The sequence below is a fragment of the Salvelinus alpinus genome, chromosome 1, assembly GCF_045679555.1.
Source record: "Salvelinus alpinus chromosome 1, SLU_Salpinus.1, whole genome shotgun sequence".
NCBI classification, from domain to species: Eukaryota; Metazoa; Chordata; class Actinopteri; order Salmoniformes; family Salmonidae; genus Salvelinus; species Salvelinus alpinus.
The window spans coordinates 68,388,259-68,410,329 of record NC_092086.1 but is presented as its reverse complement, the minus strand read 5'-3'; the positions used below and the strand labels follow the sequence as shown (position 1 = coordinate 68,410,329).

General features: G+C 43.5%; 1 protein-coding gene across 4 annotated transcripts in view; it reads right to left on the bottom strand.

Annotated features, from left to right (window-relative positions):
* The window catches only part of LOC139583947 (SH3 and PX domain-containing protein 2B-like), an 86,618-nt gene that overhangs the window by 21,665 nt on the left and 42,882 nt on the right, over positions 1-22,071 (bottom strand). For 2 of the 4 annotated variants that reach the window (XM_071415426.1, XM_071415435.1), the window contains exons 4-9: positions 16,496-16,572; positions 8,134-8,225; positions 5,270-5,295; positions 3,210-3,245; positions 580-711; positions 50-151 (exon numbers count right to left, since the gene is read on the bottom strand). In XM_071415426.1, coding sequence (XP_071271527.1) covers positions 50-151; positions 580-711; positions 3,210-3,245; positions 5,270-5,295; positions 8,134-8,225; positions 16,496-16,572 — 465 coding nt within the window. The remainder of the gene's footprint in view (positions 1-49; positions 152-579; positions 712-3,209; positions 3,246-5,269; positions 5,296-8,133; positions 8,226-16,495; positions 16,573-22,071) is intronic. The other 2 variants (XM_071415427.1, XM_071415445.1) reach the window with 1 other exon arrangement.

The following is a 22,071-nucleotide window of genomic DNA, read 5'->3' as shown; positions in this document are numbered from 1 at the left end:
TTTGACTCTGAATGTGGCCTAGGGCAGTGCGACAGACGGAGCGAGTTACCTTCCTCGCCGGGCAGGGAGAAGTCGTCAGGGTCATCCTGAGCCTCCAGGCAGGTGGCAGGGACCCAGCCTTGGGCCTCGTCTGAACTAACAAACCACCAACCTGCACACAAAGAGCAAAACAAACACAGAAGAGTCCGTCACACAGCAGAGGCTCTCTCTAGGTCTTCTATTGGCCATGTCTATTTGGAAGGTTCTGAGGACAACGTGATAGCATTATGCTGCTGCTATTTGGCAGTTGTCTTGGTACACATTAAAGTACCTGTATCTCAGGTTCATTCAAGTATGATAACATTCGTTCAGTTGATTGGGGGGGGGGGGGGAGGAGACGACCGTTTGAGACAGTGTGGTTGCTTTATAAAACACGTTAAGGCCGCCAGGACTCAGGTTGTCCCAAATGGCACCCTATTGCCCTTATAGTGGACTACTATTGACCAGGGCCAATAGGGCCAACACTATATAAACAAGTGTCATTTGGGACGCAGCAGTCATTTAGCTAAAGTCTGTCGCCATCTGATCCAGGTCTCGTACCAGACTCATTCTTCTCGATGACCTCCACCGTCTGTCCCACGTGCAGGCTGATCTCAGAGCTCTCCTGTTTCTCATAGTCAGTGACGGCCACATACTGGTCTAGGAGCAGAGGGTCAGCTGAGGTGGAGTCTCCTGCAGGGAGGGACACAGAGCACACATACATGTACAGTACCAGTCAATAGTTTGGACACACCTACTCATCCAAGGATTTCTCTTTATTTTTACAATTTCTACATTGTAGAATAATAGTGAAGACATCTAAACTATGAAATAACACAAATGGAACCATGTAGTAACAAAGTATTAAACAAATCAAAATGTATTTTATACTCTTCAAAGTAGCCACCCCTTGCCTTGACAGTTTTGCACACTCTTGGCATTCTCTCAACCAGCTTCATGAGGAATGAGGAGTTCCCACATATGCTGAGCACTTGTTGGCTGCTTTTCCTTCACTCTGCGGTCCAACTCATCCCAAACCATCTCAATTGGGTTGAGGTCGGGTGATTGTGGAGGCTGATGCATCTGATGCAGCACTCCATCACTCTCCTTCTTGGTCAAATAGCCCTTACACAGCCTGGAGGTGTGTTTTGGGTCATTGTCCTGCTGAAAAACAAATGATAGTCCCACTAAGCACAAACCAGATGGGATGGTGTATTGCTGCAGAATGTTGTGGTAGCCATGCTGGTTAAGTGTGCCTTGAATTGTAAAGAAATCACTGACAGTGTCACCAGCAAAGCACCCCCACACCATCACACCTCCTCCTCCATGCTTCACGGTGGGAACCACACATGCGGAGTTAATCCGTTCACCTACTCTGCATCTCACAAAGACATGGCGGTTGGAACCAAAAATCTAATTTTGACTCATCAGATCAAAGGACAAATTTCCACTGGTCTAATGTCCATTGCTCGTGTTTCTTGGCCCAAGCAAGGCTCTTCTTCTTATTGGTGTCCTTTAGCAGTAGTTTCTTTGCAGCAATTCGACCATGAAGGCCTGATTCACACAGTCGATGTTGAGATTCACACAGTTGATCTTGAGATGTCTATTACTTGAACTCTGTGAAGCAATTATTTGGGCTGCAATCTGAGGTGTAGTTAAATCTAATGAACGTATCCTCTGCAGCAGAGGTAACTCTGGGTCTTACTTTCCTGTGGCGGTCCTCATGAGAGCCAGATTCATCATAGCTCTTGATGGTTTTTGTGACTGCACTTGAAGAAACTTTCAAAGTTCTTGGATTGACTGACCTTCATGTCTTAAAGTAATGATGGACTGTCATTTCTCTTTGCTTATTTGAGCTGTTCTTGCCATAATATGGACTTGGTCTTTTACCAAATAGAGCCATCTTCTGTATATCACCCCTACCTTGTCACAACACAACTGATTGGCTCAACGCGTTAAGGAAAGAAATGCACAAATTAACTTAACGAAGCACACCTGTTTATTGAAATGCATTCCAGGTGACTACATCATGAAGCTGGTTGAAAGAATGCCAAGAGTGTGCAAACTTGTCATCAAGGCAAATGGTGGCTATTTTGAATAATATAAAATATATTGATTTGTTTAACACTTGTTTGGTTACTACATGATTCCATATGTGTTATTTCATAGTTTTGATGTCTTTACTATTATTCTACAATGAAGAAAATAGTCAAAATAAAGAAAAACCCTGGAATCAGTAGGTGTGTCCAAACTTTTGACTGGTACTGTAAATCTGACCTCTCTACCAGCCACACCACACCGCAGAGAGCAGATGAAGAGGAAGCAGGCATGGTTTTCGACACGGAAGAAGAAAATGGTGGTCAGAGAGCAGAGGGAGGGAGAGGGAGATGTTATGAGAGACAACAGGATAGGAAGGAGGGTTATGCTAATCAACCGCGTGGCTGCCACAGAGATACAGAGATGACCCGCCACCAGGACACCCCAACACCTAGACTACCACAATGCTGTAGGTTAGAACAACAAGAGGGCCTGCTCTGTAATGTGCCCTTGATGGGATGACAACCAGAGCTACCTCCGGGGATGCAGAGTGTGATGCACTCATAATATCCTCTAAATGCATAATTGTCCAGAGATGGAGCCTTGTATTTATACCATCCTGCATCAAGTCTCTTAAACGAGATATTATAGATTATGAAAACTGTCACGTCTGATACCCCAAGAGCCAACGACACAGAATGAGTATGGTGTTGTTGTTGTTGTGGCACAGCATGCACATCTATCAAGGTGACGATTATTTCCCACAACCAAGACAGGGTTGATTTCAGCACAGGAGCAAGGGAGTTGGGCGGGGTGTACGGTCAGACACACACCATCTGGTGCCCTCTTGACATAACACACCGCCATGCACATCACACAGAGTGAGCACCAAGCTTGCCCCACCCTGCCCTCTCGACCCCACCTATCCCTAGCCTGGTCCCAGACCTGTATTTGCTTTAGCTTGATATAGAGACCGATGCGTTGGCTGAATCACATACAAGGCTATCCCTTCCCCCACTCTACCCCGCACTGCCTAGGCTCACCTCAGAGCCACGTCCCAGCTAAAAGGCCAAACAGCCAAGGGCCCCTAACGGAGGGCTAGCAACCCACGTGTCACACACACAAAGTATGGCCAAGCATGAGTCTGTTACTACCTCTCTTTAGGAAAGTAGTCGCTCTCTCCACAATCCCTGATGGAGGAAAATGAAGGAAATTGAAATTGAACATGGATGGAAAATATATGGGTTGGTTAGATGAAAAAAGAAGAGGCAAAACTCTGAAACAAAACACTATGTAGAAGTAGTGGTGTGTATCTAACTTCAAATACATGTAATAATGATAGACTTACAGTCTTACATCTTTTATATAGCAATCTAGAGTGAAAATAATGGAGAGTATGCAACAATACAGCTAGAGGGCGCTCAAATCCCCATTGAGAAATGTAGTCAGATGGATGCAAACACCACACAGGGTTTTTCTCTGCCAAAGGCAATAGGACCTCTGAGTTATACAGTCGTGGACAAAAGTTTTGAGAATGAAACAAATACTAATTTTCACAAAGTCTGCTGCCTCAGTTTGTATGATGGCAATTTGCATATACTCCAGAATGTTTTGAAGAGTGATCAGATGAATTGCAATTAAGTGCAAAGTCCCTCTTTGCCATGCAAATGAACTAAATCCCCCCAAAACATTTCCACTGCATTTCAGCCCTGCCACAAAAGGACCAGCTGACATGTCAGTGATTCTCTCGTTAACACAGGTGTGAATGTTGACGAGGACAAGGCTGGAGATCACTCTGTCATTCTGATTGAGTACGAATAACAGACTGGAAGCTTCAAAAGGAGGGTGCTGCTTGGAATCATTGTTCTTCCTCTGTCAACAATGTTTACTTGCAAGGAAACACGTGCCGTCATCATTGCTTTGCACAAAAAGGGCTTCACTGGCAAGGATATTGCTGCCAGTAAGATTGCACCTAAATCAACCATTTATCGGATCATCAAGAACTTCAAGGAGAGAGGTTCAATTGTTGTGAAGAAGGCTTCAGGGCGCCCAAGAAAGTCCAGCAATCGCCAGGACCGTCTCTTAAAATTGATTCAGCTGCGGGATCGGGGCACCACCAGTACAGAGCTTGCTCAGGAATGGCAGCAGGCAGGTGTGAGTGCATCTGCACGCACAGTGAGGAGAAGACATTTGGAAGATGACCTGGTGGAAGGGCAGCAAAGAAGCCACTTCTCTTCAGGAAAAACATCAGGGACAGACTGATATTCTGCAAAAGGTACAGGGATTGAACTGCTGAGGACTGGGGTAAAGTCATTTTCTCTAATGAATCCCATTTCCGACTGTTTGGGGCATCCGGAAAAAAGCTTGTCCGGAGAAGACAAGGTGAGCGCTAACATCAGTCCTGTGTCATGCCAACAGTAAAGCATCCTGAGACCATTCATGTGTGGGGTTGCTTCTCAGCCAAGGGAGTGTGCTCACTCACAATTTTGCCTAAGAACACAGCCATGAATGAAGAATGGTACCAACACATCCTCCGAGAGCAACTTCTCCCAACCATCCAGGAACAATTTGGTGATGAACAATGCCTTTTCCAGCATGATGGAGCACCTTGCCATATGGCAAAAGTGATAACTAAGTGGCTCGGGGAACAAAACATCGATATTTTGGGTCCATGGCCAGGAAACTCCCCAGACCTTAATCCCATTGAGAACTTGTGGTCAATCCTCAAGAGGCAGGTGGACAAACAAAACCCCACAAATTCTGACAAACTCCAAGCATTGATTATGCAAGAATGGGCTGCCATCAGTCAGGATGTGGCCCAGAAGTTAATTGACAGCATGCCAGGGCGGATTGCAGAGGTCTTGAAAAAGAAGGGTCAACACTGCAAATATTGACTCTTTGCATCAACTTCATGTAATTGTCAATAAAAGCCTTTGACACGTATGAAATGCTTGTAATTATAGTATTCCATAGTAACATCTGACAAAACTATCTAAAGACACTGAGGCAGCAGACTTTGTGAAAATTAATATTTGTGTCATTCTCAAAACTTTTGGCCACGACTGTACTATGGCTGGACTCTTAAATACTGGTGCAGGATATGTTAATCCTAATCTATTTCACTTCAGTGCTCATCCAGATGATATTGCCCACATAAACGTAATACCACAAACAATAATAACTTATACCAAAATGTAATACAGAACTTCCTTACCTGGCTTCTTCTTTCCAATGGGTTCCCTGTAAAGAGAGAAAAAAATCATTAGAATCAAGTAAGAGGAAATATATAACTTGGACAGAGTGAGTCAGTAAAGGAATTTGGAACGTTTTATTACTTAGAAACACTTAGAAAATATTTCCACCTACGTAACAACGGATATATGTTTCTGAAAACTCTAAAAATATAAAATGTTAACCCTGTGAATAACCACACTGATTATATTTATTTCATTCAGGCATGTTTTGGGACTCACTTTGAAATAAATCATTTGATCACGATTCAATCACATTCAAATCGCCGTTATACATTTGTTCTGCTAGTCATGCAGGCTCTAGTCTAGATGAGTGAAACTAAACTCTCTAAGATCCATTACATATCTACAGATGTGTTGACCTTTGCTCCAGATGAGAAGGGATATGGTTGTTAGTGAGTTTCTGATACTGGGCTGAATGAGAACATGATACTGTATCTGCTTTATCCATTTGGACTGCAATCCTCTATCCATTCTCATATGCGGTAGCCGATTCAATGTCCAGATGCCCAGGGAGACTGAGGTGGCTAATTCAGCCTGACTATCTATTCTTTCTACACTCTCTCTCACACACAACTGTCCATCCTATTTTCCTCCTGAATAAAATTCACTCTCAATCACATAATGCAATGTTCGCCTGGCAACTCTGTTATTGTGCTAGCCACAGAGCATCTGCTACATTACTTAAATGTAATACATCTCCAGCCATTAGTTTGACTATTAGCGTACTGTCAAAAGAGTCTCCAGCCAAGACAGCCACAGTTCCACCACTAGCCTGACTTATCAAAGGGAAGCAGACAGCTAGTGGCAGACTGGAGTCAGAACAGGGTCAGAAAGGCAACGCACTGTCCAGTATTCTGTATTCCGTAAGTACATTACAAGAGTTTTCCATAAGATCAAATCAGCCCTCCCCCTCACGCTAAATGAGGTTGCATTGGACCATGGATGAGTCAATCATGGTCAAGGATACATTGAATAGGAGGACCAATACATCAGTGGGGGGATGGGAGGACTGTGTTCTATATGGAGCATTATAACCTAGAGCAAGCCCATTCCACTACCAGGTGCCAGACCACAAGAGGTCCTAACCAATGACGAGCTAGCAATACGAGGGCTCATCCTCTCTTCTCTTCTACATCTTCCTTATACCTCTCTACTCCTCTCCTCCCTTCTACCTCTCCTTGCCTGTCTTTTATATCTCCCCTCCTCTACCGCTCCCTCTCTCCACTACTCTCTCATGCCTGCTACTTCAATCTCGCCAATGGACAGACAGTGACATCCCGCCTTACTCTGGTAGATTTATACAGGGCTGTATAGCGACCCAAGAGAGAGGGGCTGGTGACGCGATGTCAGCCCAGCTGAACACAGTCTGCATTAGAGAGCTGTAATCCGATTTTAATAAAGACAAACCAAGGTCTTTTCTATATTCATCTGCCTCTCCCTCCGACCCTCCATCCTCCCCTCCCCCGTCCCTAGTAGCAGATGCTTAGGGTTTGTCTGTCTGAGAGGTAGCTAATAAGGTATGTGTCCTTGGCAACGGCCAGAGGGAACTAGCTCTCCTCCATCTGTCTGTCTAAGGAGGTGACCTGACAGCAGCCATTCATAGTGGCCAGAACAGTGACAGGCCTTGTATTCTTCTCCTTCCACAGAGATTCATCTCCTCCGCAGTTACTGAACACACCATGCATATTGTATCAGGCACCAGGCAGCCATCTTGGATTTCGACCAAGGTACTCATGACTGCAATAATGGCGATGGCCAACAAACTCTGAGGAATGATAAGCATCCTTGTGCAAAATCACTGATTGACGGTGCAGAATTATATTGTTGATGTTCAGTCACATTCTATTGACTTGTGCGTCAAACGGCGCACAGCAAAAAAAAGAAGCTAAACGACAAACTAGCGCAGAAAAGTGTCTGGTTAAGATTGGACAGCCTAGATAAAATTGTAACATTACTCCCATACACCCTGAAGTAGTTTTGGGATGTGTGAGTCGAACACCTCTCTGCATAAATAAATAGAACACATAGACCTAGCTATGTGGCTAGGTGACTGTAGCTGAGCATGTCAAATTCGGGTTGAAGTACACAAAGATGGGAAGCTGTTTGCTATAGCAGAAAAACTCGTAAGAAAAATGCGGGGACTTTTCAAATAGTGAAGGAAGAAAAATATAATCTGAAAAGCATCAGGTTTGATACAATTCACCAGCCATCACTGGGCAAGCAATAGCTTAAAAGCCCAGTGCAGTCAAAAGCAGTCACCTGTAACCACTAGTAACCCCTCCTGCCCTCCAGGCGTCTGGTAGCTCAACAACACATACGTGATGGGGGGAAATGGCGCGGTGACTTTATGACTTGTGTTGGCACGTTGTAACTGTCAGGCGGACTATGACACTAATGTGTCGAGTGAGATTTACAAGAGTTCATGCTGCCTCAGCAGTTCTCTCATACACTGCTCCGCTAGGCTACATGTTATGTAGCTCTCACTCAGGGCAAACCAGCCGCTCCCCCCACCACCACAGCAATACCAGAGGGAGCATGACATCATAGTCATTACACTCTATTATAACCTATTACTGATGGGTTGGCTTGTTTCAACATAAAATGACATGGTGTTCAGGAGGAGGTCCTTTCTGCTAGTTCATGAAACAAAGCCTGCACACAGCATTATGCTTCTCTTTCTTCATTTGTAGTGTTTGTTGTTGGCCCAGTACACGCGTGAATGTTTGAATGTGCATCACTTATATGTATTTGTGCTGCTTGTCAGACTGTGTGACAGTGTGTTCCTTTGACAAGAAGGTGACGAATGGTGTGATGTGTAGCTTACTCTTTAGGTGGGTTGAGGTCTTCAGGACGAGTCTCGAAGAACACACGAACCTCCTCACACTGGGATATGTACACGGGCAGCTGAATCAGAGCCTGCGCATAAACACAGAAACACACAAAGGTTCAAATGTTAATCAGAACCAAATGAAGAGTTTCATTGCAAAACGCTCTGCAGTATATCCATTTTCCGAATTGTTGGTAAATTTGCTTTTATTGATTAAAGAAAATAAGAAATTGTATGTTTTTTCACTATCTAATCATGGCATGGGGTTGTTCAATGACAGACATGTATTTGTTTAAAATCTATCACTTGGTTTTATTTCATGTTTATGTTTTTTTGCTAAACGCTACATATCCGCCTCACTGCAAACCGTAGTCTGTTTTTTTTTATGGCGGTTTTGAAGCAGTGGTTTCTTCCTTGCTGAGCAGCCTTTCAGGTTATGTCGATATAGGACTCGTTTTACTGTGGATATGGATACTTTTGTACCCATTTCCTCCAGCATCTTCACAGGGTCCTTTGCTGCTGTTCTGGGATTCATTTGCACTTCTTGCACCAAAGTACGTTCATCTCTAGGAGACAGAACGCGTCTCCTTCCTGAGCGGTATGGCGGCTGCGTGGTCCCATGGTGTTTATACTTGCATACTATTGTTTGTACAGATGAACGTGGTACATTCAGGCATTTAGAAATTGCTCCCAAGGATGAACCAGACTTGTGGAGGTCTACAATTCTTTTTTCTGAGGTCTTGGCTGATTTATTTTGCTTTTCCCATGTCAAGCAGATGTACTGATTTTGAAGGTAGGCCTTGAAATACATCCACAGGTACACCTCCAATTGACTCAAATGATGTCAGTTAGCCTATCAGAAGCTTCTAAAGCCATGACATAATTTTCTGGAATTTTCCAGGCTGTTTAAAGGCACAGTCAACTTAGTGTATGTACACTTCTGACCCACTGGAATTGTGTTACAGTGAGTTGTAAGTGAAATAATCTGTCTAAACAATTGTTGGAAAAATTACTTGTGTCATGCAGAAAGTAGATGTCCTAACCGACTTGCCAATACTATAAGACATTTGTGGAGTGGTTGAAAAACAAGTTTTAATGACATCTGAACTTACATTTGACATTTACCAGATGCTCTTATCCAGGGCTGTAAGGTTCTGCTTTTCTTTTCTTAGCCAACCTTGTTCTGGAATGTAGCCCTGTCTTTCATTTTTGTTCATTTCTCACCTGGTCTCATCAGCTCCCTATTTAGTTCAGTTCTTTCTGTTTGTGCGGTATTGTCTGCCTGTGACCATGATTCCTGCGAAGGCTTACTAAACATCTGCTGTGCTCTGCGTGTGAATCTACAACCTTTTCTCCCTGAATATTCACTACAAGGGAGAAATACATAAGTGCATTCATCTTAAGATAGCCAGGTGACACAACTACATATCACAGTGAAATATACAGGATACGAACATTCCATTCCAGCTAAACAATGGATATAGCATTGTGCAAAAAAATGACATTTTTATATACATCTGAGCACAGTAATATTTTACACACACATGAACTTACCCATAAGCAATAATTTCCGATGAAAAAACATGAAATATTTGTGGATATAGTATTTTGGAAATAAACTCAAATGCTGCTATTGTATTTATATCAGTTGTATTGGTATTGGGAGTAGTGGTGTTCACTAGGAAATACGTAGCCTGTTTCCCAGGGGAACTACTATACGACAAATAATGACACAGCAAAGTGAATGACAGCTATAGTTCAGGTGCTACATTCACATACCATGTCCTCTTGCGTAGGCAAAACAACATACAGCAGGCATTACTACCCAACCACACCAACATAGAAAAAGTATCTACTGTACCTAAATGGAGCCTAGTCCACTCTATTATATTTCCTGTTTCTAATCTAACATCATTGATCCTTTCTCCCTGTGGGGGCCCGCAGGGCTGTGGGTCTGACCACGGCTCTGTGGATAATCTCGTGGTGGGGGAGACATGCAGGCTGACAGGGCCAACAGGGCAATTCCTCAGGAGATGAAAGGCTAACTGGCCTGAGATATCGCTCTCTCTTTCTCAGCCTCAAAGGCCTCAGCACCTCAGTGATCCAACGCCTAGAACCAGCTGGTGGGTCTCTCCAACAAAACAGCCCTTATTATCACTGTGTGCAGAGAGGCAAGCATGCAGCACACTCCTCGCTGCCATGAGGCATTCCTCAAAGCTATCCATCTCAGCCTCAGACCCAGCGTACGTCTGCATTTAATAAGGCTAAGTGCCTCAGTACTGTCCACCCAGAGAGGGGCAGCTCTCTCTCGCTCCACCACAGCCTGAATTATGATATGGCTGGCCCGTATCATAAAATACAGGCTAGCCAGAGTTCAAGGTGCCCTTGTCCAGTGTGGCACCTAGCCCTTTTGGACTCACCGTATGGGAAGCCGTGCCAACAGACTGCCCATGCTAAAAGTGTGGGAGGATTGCCATAGGCTTAGCTGAAACCCTGTTCTCCATTAGCGTCGGGGTAAGAGGGCGTGCGTGTGTGCGCGTGCATACGCACATGTGTGACTGTCCAGTGGTCAATTACAAAGATTCAAATGCCTTTTTTATGGGAGAAAAATCTAAATGATTCTCTGGAGTCAGCTAAGAGTCAGATGATAAATGTTTTAAGTGTTGACCTCCAGAGGAGCCCCCCCATCCCCTGGTCCTGCTGACTGAATCTGGTACACTGTGTCTGGGGTTAGGAAGAACATACTCCCCCTGTATTTCTCACCCCTTCACTCTGCCTGTGACCTGGCAGGTCATTAGTATTCTCCCCAGAGACTGGGAGCCGGAAGGCACATTACAGCAAATTGACTTTATTGGTGCTCTTTACAGCAGGCAGCATTAACCTAATTGTGTGTGTGTGCGCGTAAGTGTGTGTGTGTGTGTGTGTGTGTGTGTGTGTGTGTGGCGTTGAGTGCATGTGTGCAAGTCAAACAGAAAACAGTGAAGGTGAGGAGAGAATACACATAAATTACATGTACTGTATATACAAGTAGATTAAAGGGGTGGCAGGTAGCCTAGTGTTTAGAGCGTTTGGCCAGTAACTGAAAGGTTGCTGGATCAAATCCCCGAGCTGACAAGATAAAAATATGTCGTTCTGCCCCTGAGCAAGGCAGTTAACCCACTGTTCCCCAGGCGCCGAGACGTGGATGTCGATTTAAGGTAGCCTCTCTGATTCAGAGGGGTTGGGTTAAATGCGGAAGACACATTTCAGTTGAAAGCATTCAGTTGTACAACTGACTAGGTATCCCCTTTTCCCTTTCTTAAACAGCATACACCAGCATTCTGTAGCCCACCCTTTCCAAACAATGGCAATTCTGAAGATTGAGAAACAATGGTAAAAGGGCAAAACTGGAGTGAAAACCTATATCCTCCAAGAATCAACGTCTCCTCTCCAATAGCAGAAACTCCAGCAAAGGTCATTCCATGCGAGTCAAGTTCAGGTTTAGGACTCACTCAGCATTTTGACAGAAAGGTGGAAATGGTGATCCTCTGAGCCAAACATGAAAGCAACTACACTGAACAAAAACATAAATGCATCATGCAACAATTTCAAAGGTTTTTGCTGAGTTACAGTCAATAAGGAAATCAGTCAATTGAAAATTCATTAGGCCCTAATCTATGGATTTCACATGACTGGGTATACAGATATGCATCTGTTGGTCACAGGTACCTTAAAAAAGGTAGGGGCGTGGATCAGCGTTTGCCTCACTTAGCGTGACACATCTCCTTCACATAGAGTTGATCAGGCTGTTGATTGTGGCCTGTGGAATGTTGTCCCTCTCTTCAATGCTGTGTGAAGTTGCTGGAAATTGGTGGGAACTGGAACATGCGTTCATACATGAAGATCCAGAGCATCCCAAACATGCTCAATGGGAGATATGTCTGGTGAGTATGCAGGCCATGGAAGAACTTGGACAGTTTCAGCTTCCAGGAATTGTCTACAGATCCTTGGGGCCGTGCATTATTATGCTGAAACATGAGATGATGGCGGAAGATGAATGGCACGACAATGAGCCTCAGGATCTCGTCACAGCATCTCTATTAATTCAAATTGCCATTGATAAAATACAATTGTGTTCGTTGTCCGTAGCTTATGCCTTCCCATACCATAACTCCACCGCCACAACGAGGCACTTTGTTCTCAATGTTGACATCAGCAAACCGCTCGCCTACACGACGCCATACACGCTGTCTGCAATCTGCCCGGTACATTTGAACCCAGAATTAATCCGTGAAGAGCACACTTCAGCGTGCCAGTGGACATCGAAGGTGAGCTTTTGCACACTGAAGTCGGTTACAACGCAGAACTGCTGTCAGATCAAGACCCTGGTGAGGACGATGAGCATGCAGGTGAGCTTCCCTGAGAAGGTTTCTGACAGTTTGTGCAAAAATTCCTCAGTTGTGCAAACCCACAGTTTCAACAACTGTCCGGGTAGCTGGTCTCAGAAGATCCCGCAGGTGAAGAAGCCAGATGTGGAGGTTCTGGGATAGCGTGGTTACACATGGTCTGCCGTTGTGAGGTTGGTTGGATGTACTGCCAAATTCTCTAAAACGACATTGGTTATGGTAGAGAAATAAACATTCAATTCTTTGGTAACAGCTCTGGTGGTAATTTCTGCTGTCAGCATGCCAATTGCACACTCCCTCAAAACGTGAGATATCTATGGCATTGTGTTCTGTGACTAAATTGCACATTTTAGAGTGGCCTTTTATTGTCCCCAGCACAAGGTGCACCTGTGTAATGATCATGTTGTTTAATCAGCTTCTTGATATGCCACACCTGTTTGTGCACAATATTTGAGCACAACATTTGAGAGAAATAAGGGTCTTGCGGGTTTGGAAAATTTCTGGCATCTTTTATTTCAGCTCATGAAACATGGACCCAACACTTTACATTTTGTTCAGTATATAAAGTAAGTTCCATTTTTCATTCTGTCAGCCTGACCAGGACCAAGACAAAGGGGAGCCCCTCCAACCCCCCTCTGTCCAAACCAGCCAGCCAGACTGGACAGAACCACAGACCTTTGATCCGACCCCCCCTTCCCCCATTAAAGCCACTCACCCAGTGGTAGGGTTGCAAAGACGGGGTACTGGAAACTTTCAAACTTTACCAGTAAACTACCAGAATGTTGGTATTTTATGTAATCTATCACAAGATATCTAGTGGCCCATTTGGGAACTTCAGATTATTACAGGCGTCTGTAACTATCTCTGGCCTTCTCCGTGGCCTTATCACATGTAAAATATATTAAATAAGATGATTTCAAAATGAATAATAGAAAGACAAAGCTGTAAAAACATCCTAAATATAAACAATCAACATTCACTGTATATAGACTTTCTTTTTTTTCTATTGTGTTATTGACTGTACGCTTGTTTATTCCATGTGTAACTCTGTGTTGTTGTTTTATCTTGTCCAGGTCGCAGTTGTAAATGAGAACTTGTTCTCAACTAGCTTACCTGGTTAAATAAAGGTGAATAAAAAATTTAAAAACAGTGAATACCATTGGTGTTTAATATGAAGGTTTCAGCATGAAATATCCTTTATATTTTTTTACACATATTTATTTATTTTACTATGTCAATATGGATTTGTTGTCAATGTTTTGACCTCAAACTGGTGTCAGTTCTGAAAAAAGTCAATAGTTGAAAGAGTTGCAGAGTTAATTGAAAATAATGTCATTGCTGATTAGATGCTTTAAACAAATGTATTAGGCTATTTTCCCTTGAAACATATGGTCTATCTACTATAAACTCATGGACAATATGGACACAGATATAAAGAATGAATACTATATATTAATTTACTGTAAGTTAATAGAACAATAACAAAGTAAGTTTCAAACATCGCTGCTAATAACAGCTAGTTTTCAGGTTACATATTCCTCCCATTAGGTTAGTCCAATTAGGGCCCTCACACCATGCCCAGACCGGACGCGCGCGTGCGCCATCATGCGCAAATAGATTTTGTCCCCCCACACCAAACGCGATAATGACTCGCAGGTTGAAATATCAAAACAAACTCTGAACCAATTATATTAATTTGGGGACAGGTCCAAAAGCATTACATATTTATGGCAATTTAGCTAGCTAGCTTGCAGTTGCTAGCTAATTTGTCCTATTTAGCTAACTTTCTGTTGCTAGCTAATTTGTCCTGGGATATAAATGTTGAGTTGTTATTTTACTGGAAATGATCCTCTACACCGACAATTAATCCACACATAAAACAGTCAACCGAATCGTTTCTAGTCATCTCTCCTCCTTCCAGGCTTTTTCTTCTTTGGACTTTATATGGCGATTACCACGACAGCCGACCGACCTCTGTTCATCTTTCAATCACCCATGTGGGTATAACCAATGAGGACATGGCACGTGCGTATCTGCTTCTATAAACCAATGCGGGGATGGGAGAGGCAGGACTTGCACCGCGTTCAGCGTCACAAATAGAACTGACTTCTATTTTTGCGCTTGACAGCGCAGACGCTCTTTGGCACGTGCGAGCTGTGTGGATGCAATGATTGAATAACATGTATGTATGTGTAAATGTATTTTGCAACGCTCACGCACGTGACATGAGAGGTGTGGTCAGCATGTTACTCATACCACTCCCAGACAGTCCTAGCTACATTTTTGCTTGAGAAAATGCTCTTTGCTAAGAAGCTATTTTTGTTTATTTTTGACAATTCTTTATGGAAATAAGAACTGTAAGGTAATTAATTGTTACCCAAAAATGTTTTGATATTGTGATAAAAACAGCTGCATTGGGTCTTTAAGGGCAAGCCACCAACACAGTCAACAAAGAGACTATCTATCATAGGTGGCCGTAGATCTAAACATTGAATTATTCAACGCTGTAACCAGATGACTTTGTTAAGCCCTCTCTGACAAAGAGGAGAGCAGTTGTATTGAACTTTTTCTGTGTCTTTAATGTGTTCATTTGTATTGAGAATGCTACTAAATCAGTATATCAAAGTCCTCTATGGAACTCACAACAACAACAAACGTGACTACATACCAGACTGAGGAAGTTCTATGTAATCCCATAGAAGTGGTGCAAACTTAGTCTAAAACAATTCACATAAACCTAAACACACCCACAACACATCAACTCTAGGACCTTAGTTTCCCCCCTTGTTTTACAGTACTTAAAGCTGTGACCTTTGTTGCACCGGTATCCCAAAACGACCCCCTGAGGTATCCTAACCCCTAGGCCTCCCCTCCCATATGTACCCCATCTCTCTCACCAGTGACCTGGCTTCATAAACAAAGGTTCTCTGGCAACATGCCAGGGAATAAGTTGGTTTTTAAGAGCATGACTGAGATGGAACCACCTTTCAAAAATTCCCCAGGCAACATAAAAAGGCAGTTCTGGTTTATTGGGAAGCCCTTTAAAAGTAAACACGGCCCACTGGGCACCGACGTCAATTCAACGTCTATTCCACGTTGGTTCAACATAATTTCATTAATATGATGTGGAAACAATGCTGATTCAACCGGTGAGTGCCTAGTGGTTAAGGGCTTGTAAGTAAGCATTTCACGGTAAGGCCTACACTTGTTTTATTCGGCGCATGTGACAAATAATGTTTGATTTGATTTGATTTAGTGGGCGGGCCTGGTGATGTAGCTGACAGGGGCTAGCTCAGGGCTCCTCAAACCACTGCCCCGATGGAGACATAGCACAGAGATACCACAGCATCCCAACGGCCTGCGACAGAGATGGATTCCCCACTTCTCTTCTTGCTTTTCCACTAAAGAGCTAAACACAGACTCTGCAACTATGCTGCTTTGTTTTCCAGATGGAATTATTTTCTCTGTCAGCCATGTTCCAGACTGCCTTCAGTTTCCGCAATGTCTAATTCCTGAAGAAAATATCATATTTTCGAGGATGACTGATTTTGTTATCGTATATTTCCCAGTAGGTAATGATAAACATATAAGATATGCATGTTTTTAACATTGCTAGTGCATTGGTCTTTGTATAGAGAAACAGAATGGCTATAACAGGTCAGTGGAACTAGATGTGAGGGTGTATGGAATCCAAAACAGTCTCACGCTGACTGCCATGCTATCAGTGAGGTAAACCGGTCAGCAGGATCATGAATGCAAACCCCTCGCTCTAGTCTGAAGCTCTATCTACCACAGTGCTAATGTCCTAATACCTGAGATTTAGGTTCCTCTCCAGGCTACATCCCCATGGGAGGTTTTAGGGGTTGACGTTTGGGTCGTACTGTTGTGTCTTCCATAACGAGTGAGTGTGGAAGATGTAATACCCCTGAATTGCCCCACCAGCTGAGCAGTGGTCTCAGTCAGAGCCTACTCACCCTGCAGTACTCGTTGATAGGCCTCAGGCGCTTCATGGCCACATCCCTGATATGGCTTCTCCTGAACAGGATCTTCCCTGGAAGGAAGAAAAACAACAGTCTTTAGGTTCTAATGTACATGTCTTACAAAGATACGAAGCCCCCTAGCCTCCCCTCTTATCCTAGTCCTCAACCATGGTCTCACATTATATATAGTACATACTAGAACTGTATGATAAATCAGTATTTGAATGGTGTGGATTCACAGTAGCATTTATACAAGCAAACAAACAATTGTAAATAATCCATAACTGCAATAGTCACTTTTTACAGATTACTGTATTCACTTGTGAGGGAAAATGTTATGTTTGTGCTTTTCTAATAACCGATTAGACTTGGTTCATGCAAGTGACTGATTGATCGTGCCTGGGAGGAATCCTCACTATCAGTATAAGCAATTTGGCAGTACACCCAGAACATTGCATTGAGAACCAAAAGGGGTGTCTCAGTTTCAAGGTCTCAGCTTAGAGAGAAGAAGCCTCTTGAGGTATTGGTCGGAAGGAACCACATGTTAATGATGATGAATAATGAATAATGCAATTCTAACTTGTCTGTGTAAACAGTATATAAGATAACTAACGGGACTGCCCCGGCAGAGCTCCCAACCGACGTGTACTATGGTTTGTTGGAACCTTCTTCAGCATGCTGATAATAAAGAATGATTAATTTAATATTGACTCCAGGTGTCCCTGGTGGTAATTTCCACAACAGTTTGGTGCCTGTGGAGCTTTCCAGTGAGGGTCTGCGAGGAAAACCGGTGGCCCATTTTATGTAGCATGAGGGAAATTCCCATCTGAGCAAAAGACGACGAGGCCCGCCCAGACCAGACCCTTACTGTGAGCTGCCCAGGAGGAGACACATAATCCACGAACAATTGAGGGACACGGCAACTGATTTCAGTATGTCAATTTAAATGAATTTGTATGAAAATTATTAGAAAATAAATTAAACATAAAAATGAAATGACGTCTCTTTGGTCTGGGACCACTGTAGTCTGGGACTACTAGAAAGGTATCATAGTCTCTGGGAGGCTAAAGCAGTCTGGGACTACTGAGATGGGTAAGGGCTGAGATGGGTAAGCCCCACCGACAGCTGTCTATAGGCATTTCTAGGAATTGTCTATGTGGTCTGGGACCACTGTGGTCTGGGACTACTGAGTGTGTTTGGATAATAAGTTACGATATATAACGTTAGCTAGGGGTTCATTCCACAACCGCCAATCGTAGTCTGGGACTACTAGTACTACTCTGGGCTCCCGAGTGGCGTAGCAGTCTAAGGCACTGCATCACAGTTCTAGAGGCGTCACTACAGACCCTGGTTCGATTCTAGGCTGTATCACAACCGGCCATGATTGAGAGTCCCACAGTGCGGCTCACAATTGGCCCAGCGTCGTCCGGGGTTAGGGTTTAACCGGGGTAGGCCGTCATTGTAAATAATAATTTGTTCTTAACTTCTCTAGGGTAGGGGGCAGCATTGGGATTTTTGGATGAAAAGCATGCCCAAATTAAACTGCCTGCTACTCGGGCCCAGAAGATATGATATGCATATAACTGGTAGATTTGGATAGGAAACACTCAAAAGTTTCCAAAAATGTTAAAATAGTGTCTGTGAGTATAACAGAACTGATTTGGCAGGCGAAAACCTGAGAAAAATCCATTCAGGAAGTAGTTTCTTTTTTGGTTTTGTAGTTTTCTATTCAATGCCATTACAGTATCCATTGACTTAGGACTCAAATTGCAGTTCCTATGCCTTCCACTAGATGTCAACAGTCTTTAGAAATTGTTTCAGGCTTGTATTCTGAAAAATGAGGAAGTAAGAGCAGTCTGAATGAGTGGACCCTAAAGTGTCACAGAGCTTTTTCATGCGCGCAACCGAGAGAGTGCCTTTCTTGTTTACCTTTTATATTGACGACGTTATTGTCCGGTTGAAATATTATCGATTATTTAGGCTAAAAACAACCTGAGGATTGAATATAAACATCGTTTGACATGTTTCTATGAACTTTACGCATAGAATTTGGATTGTTTGACTGCGTTTGAGCCTGTGGATTACTGAAAAAAACACGCGAACAAAACTGAGGTTTTTGGATATAAAGAGACTTTATCGAACAAAAGGAACATTTATTGAGTAAATGAATGTCTGCTGAGTGCAACCATATGAAGATCATCAAAGGTAAGGGATTAGTTTTATCTCTATTTCTGACTTGTGTAACTCTTCTACTTGGCTGGTTACTGTTTGTAATGATTTGTCTGCTGGGCTATGTTCTCAAATAATCGTAAGGTATGCTTTCGCCGTAAAGCATTTTTTAAATCTGACACCGTTGTTGGATTCACAAGAAGTTAATCTTTAAACCCATGTAAAATATGTTTTGTTTTCTGAATTTTTATAATGAGTATTTCTGTATTTGAATTTGGCGCCCAGCAGCTTCACTGGCTGTTGAAGAGGTGGGACGCTACCGTCTCACGTATCCTAGAGAAGTTAACTGACTTGCCTAGTTAAATAAACGTTTAATAAAAAATACTAGTAATAGCACCAGGTGTTATTGAGCACAGGTTGTGGATGTGAAAACCTAAGATTTATAACGTTATATAGGGATTCTGTGTGATGTGAAAGAGGTGTGTCTGAAAGAATACCCCAACCAGTTCTGTGTGAGCTGAGTTTTCGATCTATAACGTTATCTAGGGGTTCAGTCCACCACCACCCGTCGATCTACAGATAGTGAGCACTGACAGGAGAAGCCATTGACAAGTTTGAGAGGGTAACAGCTGTGATGGGTAGGGGCTGTTCAAAGAAACTCCACCGACAGCTGTCTATAGGCATCTCTGGGACTTGTCTATGTGGTCTGGGACTACTGAGATTTCCTAGAGAAAATGATAGGCCGCAACTCAAACAGGAAGTACCCGTGCTAAGGTCTATTCAACGCTGGTCTGACCAATTGGAATACATGTCTCAAGATTGTTTTGATCTGGGATATGTTCCGGGTAGCCTCTGACAATAACATTGACGTATACACGGACACGATGACTGAGTGCATCAGGAAATGTATAGGGGATGTTGTTCCCACTGTGACTATTAAAACCTACCCAAACCAGAAACCGTGGATAGATGACAGCATTCGCACAAAACTGAAAGCGTGAACCACCAGATTTAACCATGGCAAGGTGACTGGGAATATGGTTGAATACAAACATTATGAGGCAATCAAACAGGCAAAACGTCAGTACAGAGACAAAGTGGAATCGCAATTCAACGGCTCAGACACAAGAAGTACGTGGCAGCCACTTTGGGGACACTGACATCTTGCTCCCGGACAAGCTAAACACCTTCTTCACTCGCTTTGAGGATGACACAGTGCCACCGACGCGGCCCACTCCCAAGGACAGTGGGCTTTTGTTCTCCGTGGCCGACGTAAGACAATTTAAGCATGTTAACCCTCGCAAGGCTGCCGGCCCAGACGGCATCCCTAGCCGCGTCCTCAGAGCATGTGCAGACCAGCTGGCTGGAGTTTTTACGGACATATTCAATCTCTCCCTATCCCAGTCTGCTGTCCCCACTTGCTTAAATATGTCCACCACTGTTCCTGTACCCAAGAAAGCAAAGGTACTAAATGACTATCGCCCCGTAGCACTCACTTCCGTCATCATGAAGTGCTTTGAGAGACTATTTAAGGATCTTATCACCTCTACCTTACCTGACATCCTAGACACACTTAAATTTGCATACTGCCCCAATAGATCCACAGACGATGCACACTGCCGTATCCCATCTGGACAAGATGAATACCTATCTAAGAATGCTGTTCACTGACTACAGCTCAGCATTCAACACCATAGCACCCTCCAAGCTCATCATTAAGCTCGGGGCCCTGGGTCTGAACCCTGCCCTGTGCAACTGGTTCCTGGACTTCCTGACGGGCCCAGGTGGTGAAGGTTGGAAACAACACCTCAACTTCGCTGATCCTCAACATAGGTGCCCCACAAGGGTGTGTGCTCAGCCCCCTCCTGTACTCCCTGTTCACCCATGACTGCGTGGCCATGCACACCTCCAACTCAATCATCAAATTTGCAGAGGACACACCAGTGGTAGGCCTGGTTACCAGCAATGATGAGACAGCCTACTGGGAGGAGGTGAGGGCCCTGGCGGAGTGGTGCCAAGAAAATAGCCTCTCCCTCAACGTCAACAAAACGAAGGAGCTGATCGTGGACTTCAGGAAACAGCAGAGGGAGCACGCCCCTATCCACTTTGACGGGACCACAGTGTCATACACATCACTGACAATCTGAAATGTTCCACCCACACAGACAGTGTGCTGAAGAAGGCACAACAGCAATAGAAATTTGGCTTGATCCCTAGGACCCTCACAAACTTTTACAGATGCACAAATGAGAGCATCCTGTCAGGCTGTATAACCGCCTGGTATGGCAACTGCACCGCCCATAACCGCAGGGCTCTCCAGAGGGTGGTGTGGTCTGCCCAACACATCAACCACCCGAGCCACACTGCCTGCCTTCCAGGATACCTAGAGGACCCGATGTCACAGGAAGGCCAAAAAGATAATCAAGGACATCAACCACCCGAGCCATGGCCTGTTCACCCCGCTACCATCCAGAAGACGAGGTCAGTACAGGTGCATCAAAGCTGGGACCGAGATACTGAAAACCAGCTCATCAGACTGTTAAATAGCCATCACTAGCCAGCTACCACCCGGTTACTCAACCCTGCACCTTAGAGGCTGCTGCCCTATATACATAGACAGGGAATCACTGGTCACTTTAATAATGTTTACATACTGCTTTACTAATTTCACGTATACACTGTATTCTATTCTACTCTATTGTATTTTAATCAATGGCACTCCAAAATTGCTCGACCTAATATTTATATATTTCTTAATTACATTCTTTAATTTTAGATTTGTGTGTTTTTTTTTTTTTTTCAGATACTACTGCACTGTTGGAGCTAAAACACAAGCATTTCGCTACACCCTCAATAACATCTGCTAAATGTGTATATGATCAATAACATTTTAATTGATTTTGATTTGATGTTGGCACGGTTTGCCAACAACAACACTCGTGCCAATACAGTATATCCTCCAAACAACAGCTTCGAGGGCATTATCACTTAAACAACACATGATCTCATGGTGCATTTAGAATGGTAACAGCAGGCCTACATAACGTATGTTACAATTATGAAGAACAATGAGTAGGCTAGGCTATATTGAATGGGCTTGTGTAGACACGTATAAACAAATACTAATAGAGACTGATTACATTTTCTCACAACAAATGATCTCATGGCATATTCGGAATGGTAAGAGTAGGCATACATACAGTGGGCTTGTGTAGAGACTGTACAGTCGTGGCCAAACGTTTTGAGAATGACACAAATGTGAATTTTCACAAAGTTTGCTGCTTCAGTGTCTTTAGATATTTTTGTCAGATGTTACTATGGAATAGTGAAGTATAATTACAAGCATTTCATTAGTGTCAAAGGCTTTTATTGACAATTACATGAAGTTGATGCAAAGAGTC